Below are 20524 nucleotides of genomic sequence, written 5' to 3'. Positions count from 1 at the left end.
TATATATACATATATATACATACATATATATATATACACATATATATATACATATATATATATATATACATATATACATATACATATATATACATATACATATATACATATATATATATACACACACACATATGTTACCGTATTGGCCCGAATATAAGACTGTTTTTTGCATTGAAATAAGACTGAAAAAGGGGGTGGTCTTACATTCGCGGTTACACATTAGACATTATACCCATTCACGACGCTAGATGGCGCCATATATCATTGAAGCGATGTTTTGTCATAACAGATCTCAGCTACTCTCCCCATTCACAACGCCAGATGGCATTGAAGCGATGTTCTGTCATGACAGATCTCAGCTACTCTCAAGTTTAACCAGTTTGCATTATTTTATTACAATGTTTTTCCTTATTCAGATTTGTTTCAAGACTACGGTTCCAGTTAGACTTCACTTTGATGGTTAATGCAGTTATTGCCATTTTGATGTTTTTTCACAATAGATTGGTTTATTTACATTTCAAAAACCAGAAGCCATTCATTTACGAATGCGATTGCACTTTAGTTTATATATTTAAATGTTCAGATATTAAGATTTGAATGAGGCAAAAATAACATGCTTTTTCTCTCAAATGTATTGTTATAATCATTTGTTTCAGATGTACTGTAATTATTTTCTGTATGAATATTAATTTGGTGTTCAAAAAGTCTTTTTTTCCAACTTGAGTCTTGAAAAAGAGGGGGTCGTCTTATATAATCGGGGCCGTCTTATATTCGGGCCAATATGGTATATTCCTATAATTGTTTTGTGTGTCATCGAAGCTCAGTGTCTATAGTTTGTGACTTATGTGTGTAGAATAGAAAAGTTCCTAACCTGAAATATTTGGCACGCGTCAGGCCTACTTTTCCCTCATGCCTTCATTAGCTATGTCGTGGAGTGCAAATAAAACGGGGGTGCATACCTACCGTCCCATATAACCTCCCCCGTCTGTTCATGGCGACATACAAGTCACTCTTGACTCCATACAGGCTCACCACCCCTCTCTCCACTGTCGAGATCTCAATGAGACCTGCAAGAACCAGACACATATCATGTGGACCGGGAGCATGTTTTTTTTTTTTTTTTAATTTTCATTCTCATTAGTCGTTGTCGTGCATCGCGCTGCTTCTGCGCCCATGGGTGTAACCTTGCAGCGTGGCGACTCTTTGTTCTGCATCCTTCACATCCGGTTTCTCTATGTTTTTTGGGGGTGGGAGGGCGGCGGGATTGCGCCATTTGCGTGTTCGTGCTGGGCTCCACGGCCTAGCTGGCCCGCGGCATAAAAATAAGTTGGGTCTAAAAGCGTACATACATTCATGTCATGCTCGGGGAGGAAGAGGAGAGGAGGAAGAGGAGGGGAGGGGGCCGGGGGTGTTCGCTCTCTCGCTCGCCGCCGTTTTTTTTTTTTTTTTTTTAATCGAATTGTCTCTGCGCCCCCCACCGAGATGACACACGATCACGCAAAGGACACAGCTAGGCCAACTCACTGTACTGGTTCTCGCGGTGGACGCCGTTGATCGCGCCGCCGGGAAGGACCTGCAGGTGGAAGCCGATGCCCACGTTGCAGTAGAGCCTCCGCACTCTCTTGATGCCCAGCAGGTAGTCACTCTCCCAGTTGAGCTCCGGCTTTTCCCCGGAGATCCCGAGCACGGAGCGGGAGAAGAGCGTCTCCCATCGCTTCTCCAGCAGCGAGGTGGCGTTCGGCAGCGGGTACGCCGACACGATGCCCAGCAGGAGGCTCAAGAGAACCGCCGCCGTCAGCGTCCAGTGCGGCGTGCCGGCCTCGCAGGACATACTGACGAGGAGCCTGTGAGCTCCGGCCATCCGGTTTACCTTCAGACCACGTGGTCCAAATTAATGAGCCTAAAAATACCGCTCTTCTTGTTTTTCTCCCTTCGGCATGCTGGCTGAGGGTTATTTCTGGAGCCGCGCGGGGCATGAAACGCAAACCCCGGTGCGGAGGAGGAGGAGAAGAAGCGACGCTGGAGGTGATGGTGCTGGTGCTGCTGCTGGCGATTACCATGTTTTGCAGCTCCTACCTCCACGCCTCTCTCTCTCCCCCCTACACGCGCACGCACTTACTCTCTCTCCTGCTCCGCCACCAAAATGAAGGATTGCGAGATATAATACGCCTTGCACCAAAAAAAAAAAAACTAAACAAAAAAAAAAAAAACAGGGAGAGATACACCCCCCTCAGGCCAGCCGAGGGCCCCGCATCCTTACCGGATCTGACTCCCAAAGTAAGGCCTGAGATGGCCCTGGTGGCTGCAGGAAAGTGCTTTCAATGTTTTGTCATTGCTGGCCCACTAAAGGTGGTAGGGGGTGAGCAGGCCCTCAGGGCTGCTCCCAAATTGGGTCGGTGGTCATATGTCTGTCAGGCCGCTTCCTTATTTAGAAGGAAGGTGTAAAAAGAGTCCCACTTGTCACTGGAGAGCAATGACGGCGCTCATGCGGGTCCACTTTTTCTTCAACAACTTTAGCAAACAAATCCATCGTTACACCTGCAAGATCGTCAGGTGTGCTGACTGAAATGCTGCAATTTCACATCATTATTGAGCAAATTATTTAGTTAAAACATACAAATATCCCCATCTACCCCCCCCCCCCCAAAAAAAAATCCCCCAGAATATTCTTCTCCATTTTTTTCTAACACAAAAATGTGTGTCATGGCTTTTGACCAAGGTACCCAGGTTTAAAGGCTATGAAAGTCCTCCATTCGAGTAAAAAAATTTGAATCCTGCCACTGGAACATTATTTATCCCTACCCCTAAAGGAACACATTAAGCTGCCATTGACGGCGATAGACGTCCAATCCATTTCGACTGGGAGGGGATGGCTGTGCAGCCAACCTTCCCAGTCGCGATGGAGAGCTACTGCCTTCAATAGCACTGAAACGTGATCGTTCAATGCCACCTATCCCAGTTAAAATGAATTTGATGTCTATAACTGTCAATGGCAGTGAATGAGTTAAGATCTCAGCATGTTTCTCATGCTACATATGTAAGAGCGGCGAGGAGGCTTGACATGGAATGGCACACATTGCTTGCATGCCATTCCTAGTGACACCAAAGCCTATCGTCTTTTCCATGTAACAGATAATGTCAGCAGCTGCATGGCCATGTGTTAGGGGGAAGGGATGGGAGCAGCGGTGGGCAGCGCAAAACTGTCAATTCTCGGGACCTCCAAGGGATGGCACCATTACCAAGATCATTTTTTCCGTAGGCAAATCGGAAGGCAATTTACAATTAATGCACCATTGTTTCCAATAAAACACGAACGTCCCCAAAATGCATTCGCATCTCAGGATTACACAATACAAATAAACCTTGTCAGCCATTTTATGTTTTATTTTCTATGAAAAGTTGTTTGCGGACCGCTTTCCTTACAGAGACATCAGATGGTACATAGCTATAAAAACGTGTATCATACATTTCTAGTCTAAAATTGGCACTGGCTTCAGAAATTCAACATGAGAATTAGTTCCAAAGGGGGACTTAAGGTCTGCTGCCTATAAAATTGAAAATAAAAAAATACTTTTTTGAAAACATTTTCGACAATTTCAGTGGTATAAGCAGTGCTGATGAAATTACATATAGCAAGACGTAACCGCAAATGAAGCGTGAAAGCAAATAGAAAACGCTAAAGAACAATGCTGTCATGTTCAAATAAGTTAGAGCTCTGAGGAGGCTTGCACGTCACTATACAAATAATTTATCTCTTCACGGAAATAGCCCTCGTACTTGCTGAAAAGCCAATATCTTAAAAACTTTTTCCCAATAAAAGCATTATAAATAAATACCACAAATATACAAAAAGCAGATAAACATACAGGCACTTTTTTTAATATAATTGTGCTACTGCAAGAACACTTTTTTTTGCATTCATAGGCCAAAACGAATCATGTCTGTCCCAAAAATAAAAATTCTTAATGATCTCAAGCTTTAAATCAGAACGCTGAATCCACAATGCTCTGCTGAAGAAAAGAAGAAAAAACAGCCTAGTAATGACACCAGACAGAAAACCACATATACACTCTCTCACACACACACACACACAACTCAAGCTGGCCTTCCACAGTGCCTGCCATCTTAACCAAATGGTTCCCTTTGCATAACGAATGATTTGGTATTTTGAGAATGGTTGGAAAAAATGATATGAAAGTCAGGCCTACTTTGTATAACACCCATGCGGAGTCCGAGATTGTCAAAAGGCAATTTGTTAACCTGAGATGTTTGTCCTGATTATAATTGGAGCATCCATATTTGCAATAAACTGTCCCTTGAATTACTACAGATGAATAGATCCTGTAGGGATATGATTTTATCCACTGGAAAACTTCTAAAAGCTGCCGTACATGTACAAATTTGTCAGGTGGTGTGTGCTCTGTGGTGCCAATTTGTGTCCTGGAAAGGCTTATCTTTCTCATATAACAAACTAAACCTAAGATACAAATAAAAAAGAAATACAGTCCAGGATATGCATTGGTTACTAGCTGGGCAGCAGAAATATAAAGAATACGGTTATAAAATTTGGATTTGGTAAAAAATGATGGGCAATAGACTAGCTAATTCGTTTTCAAGTAGAAATGGTATTGAAGTATCTCACCACCAATGGCACTAAAACATGAGCATTCACTGCTAACCTTCCCAGTTAAAATGGATCGGACATCACAGTCAACAGCACTGAAAGGTGATCATTCACTGCCAGCACTCCCATTTCAAATGGCTTTGTCCCTGATCGCATATTCACTCTCTCCATACTTTTGCTAAGGTGCAAATGCACAAAAATAGAGCAAGGCCTCAAGAGATACTAAGTAATAGTGCATTGTTGAAACCCCACCCCTCCCCCGCAATTATTCCACAATCCTTATTGTTGGATGGCCATCTAAGTCACATCCTTTAAGGTCCTTTCGGTCAAAGACGATATGATTCGCCAAATAGATGGCCACAATGCCCAAGATTACAGAGCAGGCGATATATGCAGTGACCGACTGTGCCAATTGCACGATGGTCCCCATGAGGAGTGTGGGGATGACCTGAGAGAGAAGGAAGGTACTGTCTAAAATGGCAAAGTCCAAGCCCACGCCACGGTCTTCATATCCCGACTGAGGCTCCTCCGACTCTGTGGAATTGTGAGTGGAGCCATTCTGGTAGTAAGCATCCTGGCTGAAGAAGACATTTCCCGAGGAAGGGTCCGCCTTGTCGTTTAGTAAGCCTACCTCTTCCGATGAAGTCAAATAGTCTCTCTTGGATGTAAAATCATTTTTACGTGTGATTTTGGTTTTCCTTTTTGGCATATAAACCTACGGAACAAGGGAAGCTTTAACTACTGTTCTGCAGATTTTCCCAAAAACCTCTTCAAGTACAGTACAACAGGTGCTTACCTTCTTCTCTTTGTGGTAATGGCATGTGAGCGTGTAGGGTAACGTCTGCAGCGCAGCATAGGCGTAGCCGGTGAGGGCAGCCATGATAGTTACGAGGAGCACACTTTTTGAAAGGCAGATGACCAAAGTGAATGCTGTGAAGCTCACCATACTGGACAGGTACACCAAGCGTGAGCCGAAACATTGAACCATTCGACTCATGACCATTGAGAAGAAGGTTGAGGTAGCACACTGCAGGAACAAACCCAGACTTCCCATACGGATGCCTTAAAAAAAAAACAAAAAAACAATTGAATTATGGTGTCTTATACATAAATACCTCAGCACAGTAGATTGTTGCCTTTAAGCATCTGTACAAACGTGTCAATAAGTTAGAACTACGGCTACTTCTACACTAGGACAGATAATTTTCTCCAGGGTATTTTGCCGACTATTCTAAAACTGTCCACATTACGTTTAAGTTGCGTTTAACCCCCACCCCCGCTTCTACAAGGTACGCCTGCATTTGCGCAAACTACCCAATTGTAAAAAGGAGGACCCTAATATGTTACGTCATCGCCCGCGCAGTTTACCTCTGAACCGGAAACTCATTACTCGCCGGCGGCAAATTTCAGAATTACTACACCTTCCAGACTCATTATTTTGTGATCAATGTTTTTTTTTCGTGAACGCAATTGAACGCGTCACGCAGGAGCGAGAATGAAAGGAGAGCTTGCTCAGCTCTTACGAGCAGTCGCCGAGTTGTGAATGAAATAAGCCTGACATCGTTACTTTGGATGTTACAATCGATGCTCAGTTGCGCTCTCACCACTTGGAAAATAACAAATAGAAGCATATGGTGTAGCGCTGCGTATATTTCCAGGAAGCTGCAACCAAGAGTGCTGGTGCATAACAGTGGCGATCCTGGAATGGCGACAGTTTTGACAGAAATGTCATGGAAAAAAACTGATCGCGCGCCTCTTTGACTGGGAGTACCTCGCAGGTCACTTTTAAGGGTTTAATTTTCCTCTACGCATTTTTATATACTCATATTCGGTCGGCATTGAGTTGGGAGGGGCCAACCCTGCAGCTGGCTGATCGGAGACAACGTGGGAGACGAGCTCTGTAAAAAAGGCTCATCTCCGTGTCATCCGCGATGGGAGGACCACAAAAGGGCACTGAATTGAAGCATATTATTGCGACGTAATTTGAAGGTTCAAGAAAAATGTGTGGAAAACAAAAGAGGAGCAGGAATGGTACGTCGTGATCATCTGCCTGTATTGTTTACAATGCCGTCATGCGGCACTAAAAATGGCGATGGCATGAGGTCACTTCCTAAGTATCCGATTGTTGTACGGAGATAGCAGTCCACAATAAGCGGCATGTTATATTACCCGCCTACATTATCCGTCTAACAACTAATCCGGATAATAGGCATACAAGTGTAGCCGGCATGCCAAATAGTCCAACTAATTAGACGTTTAAGGCCATTATTCATCCTAGTGTAGCCTACATAGCCTGAATAGTGAAAGAAAAGAGCCAAGGCTTTTCAAATGCTAATTTTCAAGTGGGAGTCTTTCTTGGCACTGTCGTCATTTATGAACCTGTCAAGCCTTTGAACACAGACGTAGGGAGGATAGGAAGGGGAGAGTGTTTAAAGAGCTTATTGGATACTTGCATTAACCTAAAATAAATCATTGGGAAGAATTTAAGAGGTTAACACACATGTTTACTGAAGAAATGTGCCTCCAAGTCTGACCCACTTGGCTGGCCACACAACCATTAAGCTGAGGTCCTGCCAAAGGACAAAAAGAATTTGAACCTCAAAAACAAAGAAACAAAAGCCATTTGAACTGGAGAGCTGGCAGAGAATGATCACGTTTCAGTGATCATCACCGCCAGCCCTCAGAGTTCAAATGGATTGGATATCTATCCCCCTCAATTGACTCAAAAAATTAACTGTATTTGCACAATCAGAAATCAGAACAGTGGTACCTCGACATACGATCCTTTCGACATGCGACGTAAAATTTGACTCGTCATTTGCCTCGCCATATGACGGCATGCTCGAAATACAACGATTTATGACAGTGTCACAATTATTTTTTTCCTGCAATCGGACGCAAGGTGGATTTTCTTATGAGAGAAATCAACATGGGTTTTGCTATGTGTAATTGCTATTCATTAAGCATTTAGTATAGGTTTTTGGCCTGTAAAACAAATTAATCAAATTAGTAACCCCTTCCTGTTCGCTGCTTTGTCATAATAAACGAGGTATGTTGAATGATTACAATGGGAGTATGTCATACTCTCAATGTGAAACATAAAAAATGTTCAGACCAACTGGGCACTTAGACTCCCATTCTCCGTGTCAAACAGGTGAACAGGACAGATTTGAAAAAATAATAATAATAATCGAATTATAATATATTCTTATGGAAAATGCCACTCGACATACGACCATTTCGAATTACAAACCAGGTCCTGGAACGAATTAGATTCATATATAGAGGTACCACTGTAAAGCCAAGTTAAAATTGTTTGAATCTGACCTTCATCATATCTGTGTCTGGCCACACTTCCTTGTACTGCACTGGGGTCACCACCATACAGGCCTTCTGCTACAAAGACCGTGAAGAAGAGCATAAAGGACATGACAGCCATCCAGCTGCAAAGCTGAGCCACACAGAGCTGCCACATCACCCTAGGAACATGGCAATAGCTTCTGTAAATGGCAGGGGTCATGGACCAGCAGGTTTTCAGCACGCATAGCAAAGGTCCGGATTTCAGCAGCCTAAATTTGCACTTCAGCAGGTAGCAGCACGATCGAGGCACACCGCACTGGGTGGCTTCCATTGCACCAGCTCCCGACTCCAGCAGAGACACTGCCCCGACCGAGCCGACAATGGCACTGGAGGGTTCTTTGGAAACCTTCATAGTGATGAGGACACTGGGAATAAAAATCAGGATGAGGAGGAAAAAGAGGCATTGGTCCTGCCCTCCGAGATAAACTGATAGGAGACTGTGGCTCCAGTCAAATGCGGGAAGCAAGTAGCCTACACATCCTCCCAAGCTGACCATGAAGGAGAACATTGCAAAGGCTTGGTTACAGTCCTTCCCATCTCGATACAGGTCTGATAACAGCGCCTCCAACGGCGTGAAGCAAACTTGTCCACAAAAGTCAAGCAGGCCCACTCCAAGGATAAGGAAAGCCACCTAAAGCAGAGAAGTAAAAAAATACAAATCAGCCTGGAAGTTTTGATCACCTATGTTACTAATGCAAAGCCATATCTGTGGAGGCTTTCACACGAGTGTGATTTTCACGAAGCTAACCTAATTTAAGTCTTAGAAGATTTTAGGGATATGGTCATGAAAACCTGAAATAGTTTATTTTTTAGTTGAAAGATGGTTATGTCTATTATGTTTTGTATGTTTTTTAATTGATTTTAAGTGTCGCAAATGCATTACTGTAATATGTCCATGTAAAGCTATGATGTCTTCACCTCAATATATATATATATTTTTTTAAAAAATATATTCTGACCAATAATGCCTCACAAAGGTGGCGAGACAAAAGAAGGCTACAAAGTAAGATTGTTAAGCCTTTTTTGATATTCTTAAAGTTAATTTTATGATTTTATATATGGCGGAAAACACAAGGCTGAAAAAGCAGTTTCTGCTCGTGCAGCTCCCTTTTAAATAAACTACTGTATTTTAAGCCAAAAGAATTGATGTGTTTGATAGAGCAATATGTATACATGTTGCCATAGCAGTTTCATGGTGCAATATGGCCCCGGACTATTTTTGATTTGTCCGTTTTAATTTGTACGTTATTAGATTTATTATTCGAATTATCTATCATTTTTAGGTTAGAATCATTAAATGATGTCTAATATTTAGTTGACAACCAATTCAAGGTGTACCCTGCCTACAGCCCATAGCTATATTTTGTTTTAAAAAGAAAAATGATATTAAAAAGTTATTCACTCACATATTTTGAACGTTTAAAAAAATACGTCACAATGAAAAAAATTGTGTCTGGAAATAGGTCACGGATATCTACCTTATAACTATCTTTTGTTATTTTAAAAAAATATTTTTTTTTTGTTACTGTCCCGTTTTCCCAATATTTTAGATGATAAATAATCTTTTCAAACAAAGAAAATTGGAAAAAAATATGTATTTGAAAATGAAACTCTTGACCATTCGTTTTGTCCGTGACTTTTGTCTCGCGCCCCATGCAAAATGACCGTGTATAAGCTATAAAAGCCAAACAAAGCCCAGCTGTGGCCTTTCACAACTGTGTCTACACAGAGGTTTTGGATCTAGACAAGGTAAGTACCCGATAATATCTAGTTCAAATCAATGTGTCTTTAATTCTGCTTGCACTTGATCTTGCTTCGGGTAACCAGAAGTGTAGCGCGGGTGTAGAGAGGACCAAATCTCTACAACAGATGAAATCAAACATGACTACAAGGCAAAATGCCTAAAACAACTTCAAGTTAAATTGTGAGGGTAATTGTAAAAAAGTGACATTCATCCGATTAATCGTTTAATTAATTGCCCGATTAATTGATTATAAAAACAATCGTTCTTGCAGCCCTAGTAAATGAAATATTAAGAAGCTCAAAATGTTGGTAAAAAAAATAACTGAGTCATGGCATTCTGCTATTTTAAGCTAGCTGTGGTAAATGCCCTTCACTACTGTAATACATAGCTTTCATGAGAATCATTCACTAGAGTCATTTATACTATTTCCTTGTTTTTGCCAATCCTTAGTCAGGTGTAGACACATTCATCAAATTTGATGCAGACCAGATGAATTGTTGAGTGCATGGCCACAACCAACTTTGTTTTGGGATGTCTAACTACAGCGCAAGGGGCATTTACTAACATATCATGTACTGGAATGGAGAATTAATTTGGCTGCTGATGGCATGTCAGCTTCAACAGAAAGTTGTGACGAGGCAGTTTTACATATTACTATCATTAAGAAACTCTTAAACAAGTGATAATAACTTGATAGATTGTTTTGGTTTGAAGAAATTCTAAAAACACTCCTACCCTATATCAAAACGACCAGGCTATGCTTGAAAAGTTTTTTATTAGGGTTGCAAACCCGTGGCAGTTCACGTGTAGGAAGAGACCGATCAAACCTAAATATGCTCAAACGGGAAACAAATTAAGCAGGTCTGACTCCACACAACATAATTAGCGGGCAGCGTATATTATAATAATACCTGAGACCACAGATTTACCAGGTCATCTGAAGGCAAGCAATCGAAATGCAGCACATCTTTTCAACATCATTTACTTCAGAAATGTAGCATGGTAAAGTTTCAGGTAATGCCAAACATTGAGCTCACCTGCTACTACCCTCAAGAGGAGAAGCTACTGAAAATAGACAGATTGATTAATTAGCAGTGTTGTTAATTTTACTTTAAAAAAGTGATTAATTACAGTTACAAATTAATTCTCCCAAAAAGTAATTGCGTTAGTAACTCAGTTACCTGAATTTAAGAGTAATTAGTTACTTGGCAAAGTAACTAGTGATAATTTTCATAGTTTTTTTTTTTCCCTCAAAAAAAAAAAAAAAAAAAAGGTCACACAATGTGAAGTTTAATGGGTTTTTGGGACAATTGGCCCTAGCCCAATTCTTTACCCTCCACTTAACTAGACACAAGGGTATTGTGATAACTAGATAGTAACTAAATAAATAATAAATAGTAAGTAGATAGTAACTATGTGTGGAAGTCATTTAAAGTTGTGAATCAACCGTTAAAGTTGTTAAAATTGCTCCCGCTATTGCATTAGTTCCCTTCTGTCTACTTTCAACATGTGTAAGTTTTAAAATTGTTTCATCATTAAAAGATAGATATAAGTCAAGATTTTGCCAATTTAGGACCATTTTAGATTTAGGGGGGAAAAAAAAAAAAAAAGTAGGTTCGCTAGGAAGGATCTCTACAACAGAGCCTTCCTGTGAGGTCTACTGCTTTAAGATGGCGGCTGTTTACTAACGCATGTAGTCCTTAAAACATGTTGCCAATGCAGCCGTGTCTATCATATGCATCTAGTTCTATAATATGTGATATCTACCGTATCATGTGGGCGTAGTTTGTAGGCTACAGTCAGGTATTGTTGGAGCCACCTAGCATCGCGTTTGCAACGGCGTCTTCCCCACTCCTGCTCTGTTCTCTCGTCTCCGTGAGTCCGTCTCTCTGACTTTTTTTATTCAACCAACTTGGTAACGCATAGTAACGCACGCCTTTCCCGCCTCAGTAACGGTAACGGCGTTGCCAAGATGAGAAAAGTAATTAATTAGATTTCTCACGACTGAAAAAAATAACGCCGTTAGTAATGCCGTTATATTGTAACGCCGTTATTAACAACACTGTGAATTAGATACCGACCTGGAAAGTGCGTCCTCCCCAGGCAAAGTGTGCAGCAAGGATGTCGGCGTAGGGGATGATAAAAAGTGCCAGGAGGACTCCCAGAGATAGCAGCCAGATGAAAGGGCGCCTTCTTCCATAGCTGCTATTGCAGTTATCACTGGCCGAGCCAATCAGAGGGATAAACAAGAGCCCCAGTACCGGACCAATACCTTTGAAGAAAGCCAAAGATATCATCGTAGTGGAAAGTCAGACATTGGAACATCAGTGTTAGGCAAACTGACATAAATGCAGGTGAAACATTACGATTGGTGTGTTAAAGACCAATATTATACTTTTTCACACAACAAAAGTACAGTAATGTTTGTACCCAGAACTAAAACCAGAAGTTAGTAGGAATACATTTCCAGTGTTTTTGATCTCACAACCAATGTTCCCTCTAATTTTCATGTGTCTGAGCAGACACACAAGCTCCCTGAGCACACTGAGGGCCACTGTGAGCAACATCAGATGTGTAACCTGCGGCCACACACCAGTATCACGCCTGTTCAAAACCTTGGCTAATAGCACGTTACATGGCTTATTAAAAGAATCAAATTACAGCAGCAATTTTCATTTATTTACTTTTAAGATCATAGATTTGGCCCACTTGAAATGAAAACAACAAATCACGTTCTTTATGAGATGTGTACTATATTATATGCGAAAGTCGTGCTTTAACCATAGGAAGATTCCTGCTTTGGCCTGGATAAGGTCCAGTTGTCACATAGGTGAGATAATGAACAAAAACAATAATGAACACCCGCAATGGGAGTATAACAGACTCCCACATTAAAACTGTTCAGACAATAAGGACACTCAAGATTCCTATTCTCTGTGTCGAAGCAGTTTTACAGGAAAGGTTTAAAATAAATAAATCTCACCCAGTTTCACCACCTGTTCTCCTATTTGCACATACTCCAACAGCCATTCCATCTAAAAAAAAAAAAAACGTATTTCTTTCTTACCCTGGCTTTATGAGAGTAGTGTCGCCCCCCATTTGTTTCACCATAATAAGGGGTTAGCATTTGCGTCTCAACTCCGCTGCACTGTCGTTAGCTAGCTAACCTGTATGGCGCATATGTGAAGGGCACATGTGCAAACACTGTCAATACTATGATTGGCTGCATAGCTTAAGTGAATTGTATCAAATTATTGGCTAGACACCTGTTGCTCATTGAGTTATGTTGCAAAATGGTACAGAAACAATATTATTGGTCTTATTAAATAAATGTTATCAGTTCTAAATTTAGATATCAATTAATACTGTAGCGCTTACACAAATTGGCAGCAGAATGTGGCTTCCGTAAATGAGGACAGGAGTCTAACTGACTTTTCACTCTTTTTTTCCACACTCCTCAGGTTATGCACTTCACAACTACATGCAATTGTGGTGTCATTAACACATCAATGGGAGCCAGACCCGGCGGCATGGGCGGGCATTAGGGGGCCGTGCCCACCCTGAAGGACGGCTGTGCCCGCCCTAGCTCGATTAAACTGTACTGCGTAATTTAAAAAAAAATCTTCCACAAAAACACACACACACGGGGAGAATGAATCCTATATTCCAGTGTTTTTCAACCGATTGTGCCGCCGCCGTGAGAGATCGTCAGGTGTGCCGCGAGAAATTATCCAATGTCGCTTTTTTTTAACATCGTCGGGCAAAGTTGCAGTACTAGGAAGGAAGGAATGGGGAAAAAGTTCTCGGTTGTGTGCAGATGAGTCGTGTTGCGTTCAAGAATTGCTCGGATTTCTAGGCATCAGCCACCTTGCTCTCCGTAACAATGTGGACCCCAGCACTTCTACTGTTCATTATTTGACTCGTCAAGTGTCGATATATACAAAAGTGTCCTTTCCATTTTATCCATATGTGACGACCGTTAATCCTCCCTCTTTTTTTATTTCAACACATTATCGAGGACAGCTAGGTGGGAGATGCCTAGAAATCCGAGCGGTTCTTGAACGCGACACAAGCGGCTATCTAGCGCCATGGCGCCATACAAGTTTAAACGTCATCTCCAAATGAACGCCCGTCGCTTCATAACAAGTCGATGGATTATTTTGTACGCCTTCGTGAAAACACAGAGAAATGGGCAACTTTTTTGAGAAAAACTACAAAGGTAAATAAGAACGCCCTTGAAAGACAGTTACTTTGTTGCTAAATCCCAAAAGTCCCAAACTGTGGCAGAGACGTTAATACTACCTGTCTGCAAAGCCATTGTCAGTGAGACGGCCAGCCCTGATGTGCTTAAATGCATTGCTCAAGTCCCCTGTCTGATAGTTTTTCAAGCCTAATTGCTAAACGTTTCACACTGAGCAAGTATAAATACTGAGAAATTATTTTATAATTAAATATACTATACAGAAAGTAATTTTGGAACATTTTGGTGTGGTGTGCCGCGAGATTTTTTCCAACGTAAAAACGTCCCGTGACTCAGAAAAGGTTGAAAAACACTGCTCTAGTCATCCTATCTTGATCTGTCGTCATTCAATTCAACCAATCAGAGCAGCGAATGTAGGCAATTTCTAGCCAATCACAGATAAGGGGGGCGGGCGGGCCGAGTAGCCGGCCATTGTGTACTGCGATTGGATAGGGATTGCTCCGGTTACAGAAATGGCGATTGAGCGGCTCCTCCATTGCTAATTCAAATTGGAATGGACATCCGTGTTTTTTTCAAGAAACTCAAGACGAACTCAAGCCATGACAAAGATGCGGCCGAAAGTCAACATGAAGGGATAGCGCTGCCACCTCCTGCAGTTACACTGACTGACACTATCATCAGAAAATATAACGGGTAAAAACGCCACTGTTACAGCTAAATTTACATTGAAGAAGTGTGCCCCCCCCCCAAAAAATGTAATGCCCCCCCTGTAATTTCTTTCTGCAGCCGGGTCTGATGGGAGCACCGCATTGCCGTATAGAACGCACCAATTGGAGTGTCGCGCTGACATCTCACTGCTGCACCGACAGTAGTATTAAGGCCGAGTTATACTTCCGCGTCAGACCTACGCCGTCAATGAAGAATCGAGTTACGACCCTACGCCGTAGCCTGACGCGCACCTCTCGATTTTTCTAACCTTCGCGTCGCGTAGACGCGTAGACGTAGCGAAAACGGACTGTGATTGGTCCGCTCAGACTGTTGTTTCCGGGCGAAAACACCGCCATTGTAGAATAGAATCAAACATTATTTTCTACACGCAAAAATGCACCAAGCCGACGGGAGTATCATCGAAGAGCAAGTCTCGTCAAGAAATTATTATTGTGACTGCCAAATGGCAAGGTCGGCGATCGAAAAAATAAATAAATGGAAGAACCACCGAGATGTGGGTGGTCGGAATCGAGTGGCCACACGAAGCGGTGACACAGTCGGCCAAAAACTGCCAACTTTTTATCACTTTATGTCGTATTTTTGGTTGGCGCACTTCATCATTTACTGTGTACATATGTTTCAAGTATATGAAGAATAAAGCACAGATTTGGTGTCAAAAGAGTTGTTTTGATCTTTAATTTTTAATAACAGACAGTTCACACACACAATACATCATCACTGATTGAGAGTGCCTCGGTGCTTTTTATGATAACCTTAAAATCAAGCCTCCCAGCGCAGTTTGGGAAGTTCCCTAGACGCCAGAAATCTGCTATGGCTTCCCACTGGCTGGTTGTAGGACACGGCAAACAAATCAGGCTGGAGGGCTTTGCAGACCTTGAACGCAGTGCTCGACGCCAGTTTGAAGCTAGCCGCCACAGCTAGCTCTCTCCACCCGAGTCTAAAACTCTCTGTGCGGCATCAAAAGTCGGCCAGACCGCCTCGAAACCGTCTTCTGCGTCGCCTGCCTGTCAACATTTGTATGTTCAATATTTATTCAGTGTTGATGAGCAGAATATTTACTTTCAAGAGTTCCATCTTGCATTGTTTATTTTTTCTCCGACTAGCGGAAGTAAACAAGCATGCCCCAAAACCGTACAAACATAACGCCACATCCCTCTAGTGGCTTGGCGGTGAATTACAGAGCAACGCGTTCCCTCACCGCAGAACTATCGAATGTCGAATGACGCCGTAGTCGCTACGCCGTCACCGCAACGCGGGAGTATAACTCAGGCTTTAGTGAAGCTACTATAAATTTTTTGTTGAATTTTATTTTGTGCGCTGCATAGAAATTCTTGTGCACTGAGTCTGTGTGCAAGCAGTGCGAGATTGCGCACATGGCATCTTAGAGGGAACATTGCTCACAACCCCTAAGCTCCCACCTCCAACTTCAAGGTCCTGCTTTCCCTCCCTCCACCCATACACCTGCACAGATATGTGTAACTTTCATCGCAGTTGCTTTCTTGTAATTGGTTGAAACTTTTTCGGCGGCCAATAGTAGTTTGCAAACTACCCAAATTGTGAGTTACCACCTCCTTAAACTAGTTTGATTATCGAATATTGTGTACCGCTGTAGCCGAGGACCGAAAATGTTAAGTCGACGCCGGCGCCTGTCAATGTTAAGCCATGCGGTAGGCCAAGGCAGTGGGAAGACGACTTTAGTAGTGTCTCCAAATAGTCTCACAAGTCACAAGACAAAACGATTACAGTGTGTTTCCGCCAATTCAAGTAAGCCGTGCAGCAGAGTCTACATGGGAGATAGATTAATTATATTTACGGCAGCCAGTCAAGGACAGCAGCCGTTATCAACAAAATTATAATTGTGACTGGAGCTGCACCTACCATTCAACAACAAAACAGATTAAAACAAAAGTAAAATGTTTAACACTTTCTTTGATAAATTGTTTAAAGTGCATGTGACACGAAAAAGCATGTTTATTCCATAATACATGCGGTATTCTATGCTCCTGAATGATATGGACCGCTTGAATGGGTGTGGAAGCGATCGCTATATTTATTTAGTTTTTTTAATCCCGCGCCATGAAAATGAGTGACTTCCGGCTTCAGTGTTGCATTGAGGAGGAGGGCGCTGTGACGTGTACGGGAGAAGGAGTCCTCTTTACTATACAGCCGTACTGTTGTGTAAGAGGACTAAGGATTCAGCTGATTTTTCAGATTAATACGTTTATTTTTCGCATCACGCTGCAGAAAAAATCTTGCTGTATGAAGGAGAGGCGTGTGCGCCTTTTTGGGGTTTCAAAAAGTTCCCATTCACCATGGATATTGGCCAAAACAAGCACTACTACTGTGGGACCATTGGACTTACGAGGAAGTGAGTAAACATCTTGTTTTGTCTTATGTCAAATACGAATACAGCTATTACAAAGTAAACACTATAAACTTTCTTTAAATAAAGGACTACTTACGTTTGATCATTGATAGGCATGTAAAAAGCTCTCCTCATGCACATTAGCTGCACAACAACTGCAGCCGCCCGGTTTGCCGATCCGCGAAAACAATCGACAACCCAGTCGTCATGTCAAATAATCCGCTTCGAAGACTTTGAAACATCACTCGGTTTGGGTTAGCATGTCGGCTAGCTGTCACGCCTCTTGGTTTGTTTACATTAACCCAAGAAGAGAAGAGAAATGACATAAGCCCGATTTAGGTGTCATAAAATATCGTTCGGGAGGTGCGACAGTAAAGGTGAAGTCGACAGTTTTGGCCATTATGGAGTAATTTTGCCATGTCGTCCTGAATAAGTGCATTTTTATTATTTCATATTCCATTCAGCAAAAGACTTATTTGTCATGACCATGCCATTTATTTAGCAATTGGGGAAAATACTTGGATAAAAAGAATATCCTGTAAAAATATTGAAGGGACAGAAATTTTGCCGCTCTCTTCGTTGCGTTTTCCTCGTGAATAGTTCCCCCTTTGACGGGCTGACTGGTCCTTCTCAAGCCATTTATTTAGCTATTGGGGAAAAATACTTGGATAAAAAGAATATCCTGTAAAAATATTGGAGTAGAGAGACTGAAACAATGACATTTTGCGGCTCTCTTCGTCGCGTTTTCCTCCTTCTGAATAATTCCCCCTCAATGTGCTGAATAGTAAGACCGATGAGCCCAGTCTCCCGCTGATGTCATCCACCTGTTGGGGACGCGAGAGCCCTATAATGGTAGGCGTGGCTAACCGGCAGATTAAAAGACTAATTTCTTGTCATCTGCGCTTTGCTAAATTGTTGTATATAGTCGAATCGTCTCAAAATATGATTCAAATTCACATAATAATGCTATTTAAGACTTTTTTTTCTACTGTCGTATGCTCTGTAAAGTATTAGCACAAATATATGACTGGGGAAAAGCACCGTTTCAGTGGGGTGAAGGTAATACATTGGCAAGTTGCTCTTGAAACGGCAAACTAATCGCAGAATTGGTCCACCAGGGATGCCAATCAATTCCTCGTTAATTCAAAGCCAAACGAATACCATGATTGGTTAAATATGCATGTCAATCAATCTCCCTGTAGTACCTTGAGGTTTTTGGGAACATACTAAGCTGCACATAGTAACGTTAGATGAGGAGAATTTTTTTTTTTTATTTGGGTTTAAAAAAAAAAAAAAAAAGTATAATAGGCATTGTCCTGATTTTAATAAAACAGCTTATCAACGACAGTATAGTTTTCAATTTTGGGGGGAGGGTGTCTCCTACAGATGGCCTTCTGCCTGAAGGTATGCCTTCATCAGCTCATCCTCCACACATGACTGCGTCAGGCTAATTAGAGCATGGCACACCACACACGGTGTCCAAAGCTTGACAGATATAAACAACAGTGTTGTCACTAACGCCTTACTAACGCGTTATTGTAATCTGATTTTCTTTTAGTAACGAGCAATCCAACGCGTTCATTTTTCCCAGACCAGTAATCTGATTAGTTTCCTTAGTGTCTGTGCATTACTATTTTGTTATTGCCTTATAATGTATGTACAACCAAGAATATTGTACTCATGTACGAAGAGCATTTTGAATAGGAAATGTTACAAAAATTCCACTACGTGTTCGTTTCCATGGTAACCACTCATAGTTACTTCCTGTTTTGGTCTCGAGTCACACGCACTAAGTGTTTTGGAACTGAGAAAGGCATGTGGCGCGAGGGTGCACATACGAGCCAAGTGCAGCCACCTGTTGAGATGTGCGAGGGAATGTTGATCAGTGTGCGTCCATGAATGAACGTGGGTATTTATCCAACATTCTGGAGAGTTCTAGTGATAGGTTATAGCCGCTATATGCACGGCCATTTCGTAGCTTTGCTGTTGCAACGGCGGGTAGTCGGCGAGCATTGTTTACATCATATTTGTGTAGCACATTTATACCGTGAGGTGACATGTTTGTTTAGCATCTTTGGGATGTGTTGTAAGTCCGATTGAGTGTAAAGTGCTTAATTCACTTCACGTTTTGTGGCCAAATTGTACGCGTGTGTGTACGGCGTACTTCCGGGTTGTGCGCACGCATTCGCGCCTGCCCCACCTTTGTGTTTATTGCACTGTTGATTGCACAATTCATTTGTTGTGTTGTTTATTATTGTGCAGTCAATTTGCATTGTTTTACATTGGCACTGAAATGCTGTTAACCCTAACCCCTAACCGAAGTCCAGAATTTTTCACATGAGGCTTCATCTTCGACTTAGCGGGGGTTTAATTAGTTGGTGGAGTTGATTTCAACAAATTCCATGGGGTTTGTTAGTTTCAGGGCTCCGGAGTGGCTAAGTTAGAGCGAGTCAATGGTGGTGGAAATAAACTCCATCATCTCATTAAATCCCCGCTAACTCGAAGATTAAGCCTTTCCCTTTAAATTCAACTATCAGAAAGTCCATTACATGCGATGACATTTTTCTGTTGTCATTCTTATGTTGAGGAAGCAAAGGGAGAAAAATTGGTAAAAAGTAACCGAGAAATTACTTTTAAAGTAACGTACTTAAGTAATTAATAAAGTAACTAAATTACTTTTAGGTGTGATCAGTAATCTGTGACAACACTGGATATGAAATGCAATATAGAAAATTACTAGGTTTTGGTCAAGGACTTGACAAAAAAAAGGTAACCTGCGGTGTTTCCAATTGAGAAATTGAAACATGTTAATTAGTCAATTATTTCATTGGCTGCCATTGACAGATGCCTAATCCATGTTAACTGGGAGGGCTAGCAGTGATCATTAAATGCACTGAAACGTAATTATTCACTGCCAGCCCTCTTGATTCAAATGGATTTGACATCTACCGTCGTCAGTGGAAACAAATGAGTTCAAATTAACCTGAAAATCCACAATGTAAAGCTCGTAACACTTCAGCAAAAATAAAATAATAATATCACACTGTTGAAAAGGTAAATGAGGTATATAAATCACCAAGTATAGATGGCATACAGACCCACCAAACACACACGCACACAAAGACATACCGGTAGTTAGTGAGCATGGTTAACTGCAGCCAGTTGTCACTTCAGTCCTGCAACTGTGGAGGCCAATCACAACAAGTCTCACCAGCTACAGCTGTTCACAGGGCTATTTGCTCTAAATACACAAACGGGCGTGTGCACACACTAACTATAATGCACTAATAAACTGCAGCGTGTTTTTAGTCACAAACTATTACTGTTTTTAGAACACATAAATCAGATTGCTGTAGCACCAGAAATACCTCATTCAGTGCTGCCTTGTGTGAAAATGTGATGTTTCATTCTCTAGCATTTTAGCTCATTCTTGCAAGAAAAAATACAGAGCATTGAGCAACAGACAAATGGCTATTAGATCAAGCAGAAAGCAGCCATTTT

At 41.7% G+C, this 20524-nt stretch overlaps 2 protein-coding genes across 7 annotated transcripts in view; both read right to left on the bottom strand.

The window, feature by feature from the left end:
* Positions 1–2638, bottom strand: part of fgf6a (fibroblast growth factor 6a) — a 36543-nt gene extending 33905 nt beyond the window's left edge. For all 4 annotated transcript variants that reach the window (XR_009063351.1, XR_009063352.1, XR_009063353.1 and 1 more), the window contains exons 1-2: positions 1525–2638; positions 964–1067 (exon numbers count right to left, since the gene is read on the bottom strand). Coding sequence is in view for 1 of the 4 variants with exons in the window: in XM_057837903.1 (XP_057693886.1) it covers positions 964–1067; positions 1525–1861 (441 nt within the window). In the remaining 3 variants the exon portion in view is untranslated. The remainder of the gene's footprint in view (positions 1–963; positions 1068–1524) is intronic.
* Positions 2639–3363: 725 nt separating this feature from the next.
* The window catches only part of zgc:77158 (solute carrier family 45 member 3), a 60557-nt gene continuing 43396 nt past the window's right edge, over positions 3364–20524 (bottom strand). For all 3 annotated transcript variants that reach the window (XM_057837900.1, XM_057837899.1, XM_057837901.1), the window contains 4 exons: positions 11810–12000; positions 7952–8615; positions 5421–5686; positions 3364–5339 (listed from right to left, as the gene is read on the bottom strand). In XM_057837900.1, the coding sequence (XP_057693883.1) occupies positions 4890–5339; positions 5421–5686; positions 7952–8615; positions 11810–12000 (1571 nt within the window). In that variant the 3' untranslated portion in view covers positions 3364–4889. The remainder of the gene's footprint in view (positions 5340–5420; positions 5687–7951; positions 8616–11809; positions 12001–20524) is intronic.

This window comes from Corythoichthys intestinalis, chromosome 5, assembly GCF_030265065.1.
Source record: "Corythoichthys intestinalis isolate RoL2023-P3 chromosome 5, ASM3026506v1, whole genome shotgun sequence".
NCBI lineage: Eukaryota > Metazoa > Chordata > Actinopteri > Syngnathiformes > Syngnathidae > Corythoichthys > Corythoichthys intestinalis.
This window is presented reverse-complemented; position numbering and strand designations above follow the sequence as displayed.